Source organism: Histomonas meleagridis (assembly GCF_020186115.1).
Source record: "Histomonas meleagridis strain 2922-C6/04-10x chromosome Unknown contig_37, whole genome shotgun sequence".
Lineage (NCBI taxonomy): Eukaryota > Parabasalia > Tritrichomonadida > Dientamoebidae > Histomonas > Histomonas meleagridis.
The window spans coordinates 61,079-73,429 of record NW_027150880.1 but is presented as its reverse complement, the minus strand read 5'-3'; the positions used below and the strand labels follow the sequence as shown (position 1 = coordinate 73,429).

The window sequence follows — 12,351 nt, the reverse complement described above, 5'->3', positions numbered from 1 at the left end:
TTTTCGAGAATCAGCTTAACAATTTCAGTTTTACCACTTGATTTTGCTAACATAAGCGGTGTTTTTTGTTAAATTAATAAATTCCAAATATTATTTTGAAATTAGAAACCAACAAAATAAATATTAAATTAAACAAATATATATCTTTAATGTTAACATGTTTGACAATGAAAACGATTTCCTCAAATTTGTGAATCAAAACAATATCGATTTTTTGGCGCCATTTAACACAAAATTGACTTAGGTTCGTCTGAAATTGAGTGTTCCTTCTGAAAGTATCCGCCGATAAATCAGTTTTTCTGGCAACTGATAAGTAACGCCACAATAAACGTTCTCTCATTTATATGTAAATCAATCAAATAACCACCAATGGAAAAAGCTCACCATTGAAATTTGAATTGGCAAATATCGGTTGGAATCCAATTCAAATTTCAATTACGTCAAAAAGTTATAATTAAGTGTGATAAAGTACCGATAACACTTTTGTAATCTAATGACTTCTGCTTTGGATGCTGATCCAAAGCTAACAGCAACAACTGAGGCTCTTGAAACAGCATCGAAAATTACACGTTATCACTCAGACTCTCAAATTAAATATGGGTCAGAAAATTCATCTGGAAATGAGAAATCAGAAGAATTTACTACATTTCATCTTATTCCAAATGAAATAGGTCCATACGAAATTCGTGGTACAGTTGGAGAAGGAGCATTTTCAATTGTAAAGTTATCTTATAATCGAAATACAAATAAATATCATGCATGCAAGATTATTGAACGTCTTCGGTTGAAAGAAAACGATTTAGAATCTCGCTTCGAGTCAGAAATACGCGTACATCAACAACTTCATCACCCAGGAATAGTTGAACTTGTTGATATTCTTAAGGATGAATATTTTTATTATGTATTTCTTGAATTCTGTCCAGGCGGTGAAATTTTTCAGCACATAGTTGACAACAAACGTTTATCCGAACAACAAGCCAAACCAATAATCAAACAAGTACTTAGTGCTGTTGAGTACATACACAGTATGAATGTTGCACATCGTGATTTAAAGCCAGAAAACCTTCTTCTTGACCATCTTGGTCACACAAAAATATCAGATTTTGGATTATCTCGTTTTCTCACCAAAGATGGTCTCGGATTTACGCCATGTGGTTCTCCATGTTATGCATCTCCTGAATGTATTAGTGGTAATCCTTACGATGGAAAAGCCAGTGATTGTTGGAGCGTTGGAGTTATATTTTATACAATGATAACAGGAGAACTTCCATGGACAAAACGTAAACAGACCCAGCTTTTCGAACAAATCAGGCAAGGCGATTATAAGATTCCTAGTTTTATAACTCCTCTTTGCGCTGATTTCATCACAGGTTTGATGTGTGTAAACTACAGAAATAGGCTATCGGCCACGCAAGCACTTCATCATCCGTTTTTAAGTGATGCAACAATCCCTCTTGAATCTGTTTCTATTTACCAAAACTCATTTGTGAGCTTGAGGAAAATAGATGAGTTCTTTGGTAGGGATATGACAAGTGATGTAAATATAATACTTGAAAAAAATATATCTGAACCAGCAATAGGCTTCCGAAAGATGCTAAGAAGGATAAGTAGAGCACAAAAGAAAAGAAAAGTTCATAGAGCAAGAGTTCGTTCAATGGCAAATCAACTTCCATCTCCTGAGTTACGCCAAAAACAACGATCCATTATACGAAATGGTCCTCCAAAGATTGTAATAGGACCAAAAGCTAATTAACACAGAAATAGAAATCAATTTTATAAAATGTAATTATCTTTATATTGTTTGATTGGAATTTTTAAAGTACAATTCACAAACTTTAAAACTTAAAATAGTATATTATACAATTTTTAATCAAAAGGAAGAATAGTTCCTTTTCCTTCTTGTGTTAATATTGCAATTTCATCCCATGTATTATTAATTTTCATCGAAATCACACTACTTCTATGTTGATATAAAATTCTTAATGATGTATCCAAATTGAACGCCTCACAAACGAAAACTCTTCCAATAGTATCAGCAATTAAAACATAATCAAATGCATCTGCTGATCTAAATGCAGACCAACAAGAAATATCAAAATCTATATCATGTTGACATATTAATTCTCCATTAATACTATACACACTTAACATTTTAATTGTATGTACAACTATGAAACCAAAAATTGGTGTAATTATAACGTGCTTTGGGGCACCCTTTAAACCGTCAATTTCGCGGATAAATAAACCTTTCAATCTATCGAAAATTAAAATCTTATTACTTTGTATTCCAACTACTGTTATATTAAATCTATAACTTGAATAAGCACATAAAGCTATTTCTGGAGATACCTTACAAAATCCGAATAATTCACAAGAATTATTTTTGATTTCAGTAGAAAAAACCGTACCGTGGGCTGCCCCGAACACGTTACGATAACCGCAGAAGTCTATTGAATGCGAAACTTTTTGTGTGAATGTATAACCGTTGTCCTTTACAACAGTTATTTCAGCGTTGTCGGTTTCAGCCAAAAGTACAGCAGTACGATCAAAATCGACGACCGTTTTTTCTGAGAAAGGAATTTTAGTTTTAAGTTTTGTTTCATAATTATTTGGGTTTTCTAAATCAATAGCAATTACTAAATATTCACTTTCATTAGAGACTATTTTAACAATAATTTTATCATCAAAGAATGAGCAAATTTCACCATTTAAAACGTTAATAGTTGTTAAAGAGAAATGTCGAATAATATTTTCTTTTTTTCGTTGTTCCAAAATTTTTTGTGGATGTGGATGATTAAACAATTGATTTTTACCCATTTTCTTAAAGCCGAAAATGTTATCTATCCAAATGTTAATATTTTCAGTTACTTCTTTACTTTCCAATAATTTTCGATTGTTATACACGAATTTAAATTTATTTGTATTTACGAAGTTAATTGAAGAAAAACATTCAGGCGAAGAAAAGAATTCATAAGTAAGTTCATAATGATTTAAGTCAATTATAGATTGGAAATATTCCGCAGTAACAATTTCATCATTATTTTCATCAATTATCGAATCAGTAAATTCTGAATCTAATTGACTTAAATCATTTGATTGTAAATGATAATTATTATTATTATTTGGAATTATATTATTTTCTTTTCCTAATGGTATAATATCGCCAAACATTTCAAGCCAAATCTTTGGATTGATATTATATCCAATATCGATTTTATTAAAGTCACGTATTTTATGATCTTTTAATTCCAAAAATGGGAAAATCGGATAATTCTTAATCGAACAAATACTTTTACCACCGAAGAAGTTTAATTTTGAGATATATTCGAAGTTACTTAATTTCCCTTCGATCCAATCATTTGTAATATTTAATTGATTAATAAAAGAAGAAAATATTAAATTTTGTATTAATGGAATTTGATTTGTATTATAATGTATATTATTAAATGCTTTTAAGATACGATTCGGTTGATCTTTATGGAAATGTATTAAATAACTTTTACCTGAATTTAAACATATTTCGAAACAATTTGAGTTTTTATATAATATATATTTAATATCATCAATTGATATTTCACGTTTTTTATTTTGTGAAATTATTAAAAGTTTTAATTGTAATAATATAAATGTACATTCGATATGAGAATATAATTTAATTAAAGTTCCTTGTGATGTATATATTGGATTTATATTTGTATTATTTTGTTCGATTTCTATTGATGAAATGGAAAGTTTTGGCTTTAGTAATGTGGAATAAAAGTTTCCATTCATACCAAACTTCTTAATAAATAATGGATTTGGTTGTGAAAAGTTTTTCCAGATTGAATAATTGTTCATATTTTGATAAGAAAAATGTAAATAATAATTTGCTTGATTAGTAGAATTATTTATAATTTGTTGGATATATGTTGAAATTGATTTTAATGATATTTGTATAATTTCATCTTTAACATTTGATAATAATTCTTGTGATTTATTATTATGTGTAATAAGGATTTTCTTGAAATTGTTTGTGAAATTTATTATAAATGATTTAAATGAGATTTTCATCACTTGAATATAATTAAAGATTAATCGTGAAATCTTATTTAATTCAGTATATCGTTTAATATTATCATAACTTTGACGATTATTAATATATTTTAAATACAAAAATAAGTTTTTTATAGTTTGATCTTCATTAACAACATATTTTTCTAACTCAATAATATAATTTGTAATAATTTGCATAACATTTAAAGTTTTATAATCAACTTCATATCGAAATATTAAAGTATTTTTTATAGGTTTATTTATCATTTCTTCAATTTCTATTATCGATGATATATTTAATTCATTATTAAATATTTCAAATGAATTATCTTGATCATAAAAAACAGAATTTATATATAAATTCATTAATTCATTTGAATGAGTTTTAACATTATAATTAAATAAAAGATATCTTGCACATCTATAAAACATATACGAAATAACTTTTTCATTATTTGGTTTTAATGAGATATGTTCCATAATTTTCTCAATTAATTTAAATTGGATTAATGATACATTTATATGATAATGAATATAAAACAAATCTAAAAATGCTAAAATATCATCAATTAATTCCGTTCTTTGTATCATTATTTGGAATATTATATTTATCATTTCGTTTTGTAAATCATCTTTTAATTTTAATGTTAATACTATTGGCCATATATACCAAGTTAATATTTTCGATATTCTTTTACAATTTTCATTATTTTTTATTATGACTTTAAATTGTTTTAATGTTTTTTTCTGTTCTTTAAATGTTAAATTCACTGAAATTAAACAACAAATTGGAATAACTTCGGGAAATTCATTCGAAATATTTAAAAGAGCTTTTAAGATAGGTATAGTATAATATAACTCATTCATTATAGGAAATATATATTCGATAATTTTCGATAAATTATCTTCTGATAATCTTAAAATGATTTCTAATAATAATGAAAAGATATCACAACGTGAATTAGTTAACATTGGGAAAATGATTTCAAGAACTTCTTTTTTATCATTTATTAATGGTATTATATTTAATAATAAATTTAATAATGAAATTTTTTGTTTTATATCTCGAAGTGTATATATATGTGATAATAAATTATTAATATCATTCTTTGTTAAAGTTAATGTCGCAAATTGTACTAAAAATCGATTTATTATTTCACGAATTGATTCAATATCAATATCTTTAAATCGTTTCGTACATATATATTCATTTTCAATATCAGTAAACCATAAATATATTCGAATTTGATTAAATATTTCGGAAAATGAAGTTTCCGACATAAAAATATTTGGGAAATTAGGTAATAAAACTTGATTATAATGTGAAACAATAGATTTAAAATTTGGTGAATTACACCAAATTTCGAAATTAAACAAAATATATTTAAACAAAATCAATGAATTATTCTCAGCAAACAACTTAAAAAATCGTAAATAAATCGAATAATTTAAAATCGATGAATTAAATTGTAACATATATTGTGAAATAATTTTATAATATTTCTCACATTGAACATTATCTATATAACTAAATAAATCGATAATTCGATCAATGAAAAACTCAGGCGCATAATTAGCAAAAGAAAAAAATGGCAAAATCGAATCAATTAAATGATATTCATTAAATACATAAGGGAAAGTTTTGATATAATTTTGACATGAACATTTATCATATTTAATCAAATTAATTAAATCATTAAATATTTTATCGCCACAAGAATATAAATTATTAACCATTGTTTCATCGAAAGTTATTGGATATAAATAAAACGAACCTAAGAAACAATAAATATTACCATTAGGTAAAACATCTCTAAAGAATCCTCCGATTTGTACAGTATATAAAGGTCCAGTTAATTCAGGATTCTTTACTTTAAATGTTAAAAATTGATCATTATTAAATGAAAATAATATTTCTAATATGTTCGGCTTATAATTAAATGATAATGTAATCATTAACCATTCACATGAAGGCATTGTAGATGATAATGATATAGATGTAGTACCTTCATATGAACATAATTCACATAATAATGATAATCCATTCGTATATAATGAAATCGTTTTACCATTTTGATCAACAATTTCAAAAATTAATGGTTTATCATTATTAGCATTTTGTGTTAATGCTTTATCTAACATTATATAACAACAAAATGTAAATCCATTTTCGATATTATCGATTTTAACATTTTTAAATATTAATGGTTGTGAGTTTTTAGTATATACATAACTTAATTGATTTTTATCAGTTAATGCTCGAATAATTTGATCAATAATCGTATTAGAAAATATTGGGAAAATAACTTTATTTTCATATAATAATTTTTGGAATAAATTTTTCTTATTTTCATTTGAAATTTCTTCGTTTTCTGATTTTCTAGGTATAGCTAATTTAATAAATCGTTCTGCTGATTGTGGTGAACATTGATAAGTAAATATTAATGATAATAAAGGAATTATAATATTATTAATTTGTTCTACTGTTAAATTCGATTTAAAATTACAATCCATAAACTTAAAATCTTTTGGAAACTTTAATAATAATTCAATTAAAAATAAATCAAGTTCACCTTTATTACATTGTATACAATTATAAACAGAATATTTACATAAATCCCAAAAAAATTTAATGATTGGTAATATATCATCAGAAGCAGATATTAATATTAATAATATATATGAAGAATTTCGTATTACAAAAGTTGAATTTAATGAAGAAACTTTAGTACCTGCTAATAAAGATAATAAAGTATCGAAAGTAGTTTTTGATAAACCATTTGATTCCATTGTTTTAATAGTATTACCTAATTTAACCATTTCATCACTTGAGAATTTAAATTCATCACAATTAAACGATACATTTAAATGGAAATCTAATGTATATTTAAGTAATTCGACTGAAGGATAATGTAAAAAAAATGATAAAATTGTTGGTGCTAAAATAGATAAATATTTAACAATTTCTTGATTATGTTTCATTGAATCTTCAAGATAACTTAATAACTCAATAGCTAATTCATGATATTCATCTGATTTATAAATTGCATGACTAAATACTCCATAACAAAATTGAGCTATTGAGTTTAAGACAAAATCATTTGTTTCATGTTGATGAGTTAAATATTGTTTTAATGTATCTGAAATATTTTGTTTTAAATATGGATGAAACAAATGTTTCAAATATATATTTGTGAATTCAAATGATTTAAAACATAAATTTGCGATTTGATAATTATTTAATATATTAAAACAAAATATTATTAATGTCGACCAAGCTCTATATATGTTATTACCTGGTTCTTTTAATTTAACAACCAATAAATGAAGGTTTTTACTTAATAATGAAATAAATGTTTCATTGATTATTAATATTAAATTAGCGGGTGCTATAATGTTCATAACTCGACCAATATGTTCCGTAAATAAAAAAGGATAATCACTTGAATTAATAAAGATTTGATCTAATGAATCTTTAAATGTTATAACTTCAGTACATAAAAATTGAAATATTAAATTACGTAAATAATTTAATTGTATAAATTCATTTTCTTCTTCAACAAAAACATTTCTTGAATAAGAAAATATTTCGGATGAAATTAATCCGTTCATTAAATCATTAGAATAAAAATCTTTTTCTTCAATGTTTTGTAATAATGATATATAAAAAATACCAATTTGTATATTAAATGAAGATTTAACTTCTTTTAAGAATGAATTTATAAATGAAATTATTAATTCTTTCTTACGATTATGTAATAATATATTAATTAAATGATATATCTTAAATTGATTTTCATTTAATACATTCGTAATATTAATTTTGGGCTCAAGCATTTGTGAATCAATTGGATTAGGATTAGTTAAACATTGTGAAAAACATGAATAACCAATATGTTTATCATCGAGTGTAATTATTAAATCATTTTCAAGTTCTTTTTGTTGATTTTGTTGGATTTCTTTGTCGAATTTTATTAATATTATTAATGAAATCTTGGCTAAACTTGAATAAAAGATATTTAATGAATCATTCGGAGAAAAATCAGTGATAGTTGCTAATAATGAAAATGCTTCAACATTTAAATTGGATAAAAATGGTATTAATGAATCGCATAAAAAACATTTATCATAATTAGTTAATGTATTACTATGTTTTCGTAATAAAATACTTGAAATACGAAATAAATCATTTGAAATTTCATTATATTTAGTTATTTCTGATATTATTATCATGTCATTTAATATATTTAAACTAAATGAAAGATCAGAATTTGTAGAAAAACAATATGAGAGTAAATCATTGGTTGCTTGTTTGGAAATGGATTTGGGAATACTTTGCTTGTATGTGGCTGTTATGAAACGAATACAAAATTTGCGACATTCTGAGATTCGATCTGATATTATTGTTATTACTAAATGTTGAAAATAATCGCCATCACAAAAATCAGGATTAGAAGCCCATCCTAGTACACAAGAAATAAGTCCAAGTTCGAGTTCTTTTGGTGGAAAAATTTTTAATGAAATTGCACTAACAAATGCTGGATCAAAAACAAAATTTGACGACAAAAATGAAAGTACCTCACTTCCTATATAAAATCTTTTTTTAATTAAATACGAAATTTCATTAATTTTTTCAATTGGAATATATGGAAATTCATAAATTGAACACTCAGCCTCTTTAGAAAAATTAGGATCAGAAAATAATGTAATAGCTTCTATAAAATCTTCACTGAATGTCTTGTTTTTTTGGACTTTCATCTTGTGCAGGTGAATGTAAAGAGTAAACGGTTTTGAGGTGGGCTTTAAACTTAAAAAAGTGCCGAACTGACGATAAATGAATAGCCATGATACTATCGTTCTTTTGGTTTTTGGAATTGAACGCATTTTAATCGTTTGGTTATATGCTTTGGTGTTACAAGTGCAAAAAACTTGTTGCAAATGATGGTACATTCAAATGTGGCGATTGTAAAGGCAGCTTTGTTGAATTCGAGAATTCTATTTTATTAGAAGAAGGGCAACTAGATTCACCAGTTCGAGAAATGAATATTGTTGTCTCACCAGTAACAGTTTATCATGGTGATTTTGTCCGTAGTGGTGTTTCTATGGGAATGAACATGATGGATCTACAAGGAAACAATTTATTACAATTTCTTCGATCAATTATGCAACAAGCTCGAGAAGGTTCACATTTTCAAGCCCGAATTGGGCATGGAGGAATGCCAAATCAAATGGGTGATTATGTTCTTGGAGGAGAAGATCAAGTTAGAGCACTTGCAGAACATTTATTCAATATGGATCGTCAAGCTTTAGGTTCTCCACCAGCTGACAAGAAATATGTTCAATCATTGCACACAGTTCCTTTTTCAAAAGATAAATGTAGTGAAGATTCATGTTTAATTTGTTTAGAACAACTTAATGAAGGAGAAGAAATTGTTTTACTTGAATGTGGTCATCCATTCCATAAAAACTGTCTTGACCCTTGGCTTCAGTTGCACTCAGAATGTCCAAGCTGTAGGCATAAGTTACCCACGTCATAAAATATGAATGTTTTAGAATTATTTGTTTTTTTATACAACAATTTTAAAATTTGCGAATTTGTAACAATTAATGAAAGATTAGTGTCTGCTTTAAGCAATACCACGTTACTGATTTTTTCATAAATAAGTTCTTATTTAAATAACAATTTCTTATGTACTATTTACTCACATATTCATATCTAAATAGAACTTGAATTTTCATTATATTTATCACACATAAAACTCTTTCATATGTCAAAAGAATCGCAAACAGTAAATGATTTAATTTTCATTTAATTCACTTAAAATTAAAAAAAAAATAAATAAATAATTTCTTTATTTAATTTTTGAGATGGCCTTAGCAGAATCTTTAAGAAAACTTAACATTTCTTTTTCGAACTTTTCCTTCTCTTTCTTATTTTTTCTCGATATTATTTTCGCTTCATCAGATAATTCAGTAACACAATTAGATATTTCATTTTTGATATACACTTCGATTTCAGATTTTATTTTTTCTTCATTAATTTGGGAAAGAATTCCATTAAATTTATTACTTAAAGTCGATTGGATATTACTTGGGAAGACGCCACTGAATTCACATGATTTACTATTTTGCATCTTAATTTTAGCGCTCATTTTCTCAATTGTTAATATAGATTTAATACTATTTTTAGCATTTTGCATTTCTTGTTTTCGAGCTGTTGTTTGTTGATGACTTATCATATCTGGTAAATTAGTAAACTGTGATGAGTTTACTAAAGCGTTTAAAACTTTGTTATTTATTATTTGTTTTAACTTTTCATCAATTGGAAAAACATTTCGACTTTTATCTATAAATGAATTTACACATCTTTCTAATAATTCATTTTGTATATCTGTTGGTATTTTATTATTTTGTATTGAGTTTTGTATGTTATTTAATTCTGTTTGTACAACAACTTGAATGTTTTCATCGATATATTTATTTATATTTTTTTTGACTTTATCTTTTGCAATATTATTAATATTAGATTTCACGTTTTTGATTTCTGTTTTAATGGATTCTTTTGCATGTTCATCGATATATTTTTCGATGTTTGTTAATTCGTTATTAATTTCGGATTCGATATTATTAATATTACTTAAATTAATGATTTCATCTAAATTATAAATATCATTTTTACTATTAATAATATTTTCGGATTCATTTTCTTTTTGTTTTATAAGTCCAATGATATCGTTATATTTATTTTTAACATTTTCATTAAATGTTTTAATTCTTTCAGCTTTTTCTTCTGCAATTATTGTATTTAATTCACTTAAATTTTTAACTATTTCATCATTAATAATTTTTCTTATTTTCTTATTTGGCATTTCTTCCAAATATTGTAAACAATTATTATATATTTTGTCTTTTAACTTTGGTGTTATTTCATTTAATTGATTAATATTATAACTTTTAATTTCATTTGCTAAATGTTTAACAACAGTTGAAACAATTAATTCAATTCTTTCTTCAGTTTCTTTTAGTTTTTCTTGAATATTTTTCTCGATTTTTTCATTTACATATTGTTCAATATTATTCTTTAAGATGTTCATATGTTCGTCAATGAAATCATTAATGTTTAATTGTTCAATATCATTTAAATGAATATTTTTTTCTTGATAAAAATTATGTACATATTCATCAATTTCATCTTTAATTTCATTGAAATTAATTGTGTTTAATATCTTATTCGAATCACTATCATCGATTTTCGCTTCTAATTGATCATTTTTGTCATTAAATAATTTGAAAATTCTTTGTTTAACAAATTTAATTTGTTGATTTTTAACTGAATTATAAATGTTATTAATTTCTTGAAATTTTTTTGAAATCGATTCAACAATTTTTAGCTTGAATTTTGGATATATATTTAATGTTTTATCTTCGGGATCAAGTGCTTTATCAAGTTTTTGGAATAACTCATTATTAATTTCATTTTCATTAAGTTTAGGTAACTCAACATTTAATTCTTTGTTAAGTTTATCTTGAATATCAGAAATTAATTTTTGCAAATCTTCGATTTTTTCATTAATAATTTGATCAACTATTTGTGAACATTTTGTTTCGACGCCTTTTTGGAATTCTTGGCGATATAACTCATCAATGATTTGTGTAATTTGTTGTTCTTCAGTTAGATTAGCTAATTTTTGGAACATTTGAAATGAATCTTCGGCTTCTAGTTTAAAATCTTTTTGCGATGCTTCGATATGCTGTATTACATGTTGAGCAAATATTTTAAATCCTTCATTAAAAACAGCATCTTGTTCATATGGACTTTTGTTAATGTCATATTGAGAAAGTGGAATTGCTTCGTTGATTCCAAGATCTTGGAATTTGAGCTTTTTTTTAATTATTTCTTTCATGCATTTGTTTTGGAATTTATCAAATTTAGAAGGTTTATACCCAGCAAAGTTTGATATTAAAGAAATTAAGTGCGTCCGAACTTTGTCGGCGGGTAAACCTTTGCGAATCCGATTTACAATATCAATTATTTCTTTAATAGTTGTTGCAGAATCAATAGTAACATTCGCAGGAAACATTGAAATGAGGACATTGCTAATAGAGGCATATGGTGCAATAAGTTGGATAATAAGAAGTCGATTAACTTCAGTATTTCCAGAACCTGACGTAAAACCATCACTACCTTCGGTATCAATGAAAAAAATTTGTGTTTCATCGCCTTCTACGCTTTCTTTACCAAATCGTTTCCGAAAATCATTAAAAGAAATTGGTCCATACATAAAGGCACCTGTTGTGCTTTCGGCCACTCCATTTCCT

General features: G+C 25.4%; 2 protein-coding genes across 2 annotated transcripts; both read left to right on the top strand.

The window, feature by feature from the left end:
- Nucleotides 1-493: 493 nt before the first annotated feature.
- On the top strand, nt 494-1,753 carry GO595_005664 (CAMK family protein kinase; the record flags this gene model as incomplete). Its single annotated transcript, XM_067918932.1, has 1 exon — nt 494-1,753. The coding sequence occupies one exon, from the start codon at nt 494-496 to the stop codon at nt 1,751-1,753; it is 1,260 nt and encodes a 419-aa protein (XP_067774159.1).
- Nucleotides 1,754-8,933: 7,180 nt separating this feature from the next.
- Nucleotides 8,934-9,569, top strand: GO595_005663 (E3 ubiquitin-protein ligase RING1-like; the record flags this gene model as incomplete). Its single annotated transcript, XM_067918930.1, has 1 exon — nt 8,934-9,569. The coding sequence occupies one exon, from the start codon at nt 8,934-8,936 to the stop codon at nt 9,567-9,569; it is 636 nt and encodes a 211-aa protein (XP_067774158.1).
- Nucleotides 9,570-12,351: the final 2,782 nt, after the last annotated feature.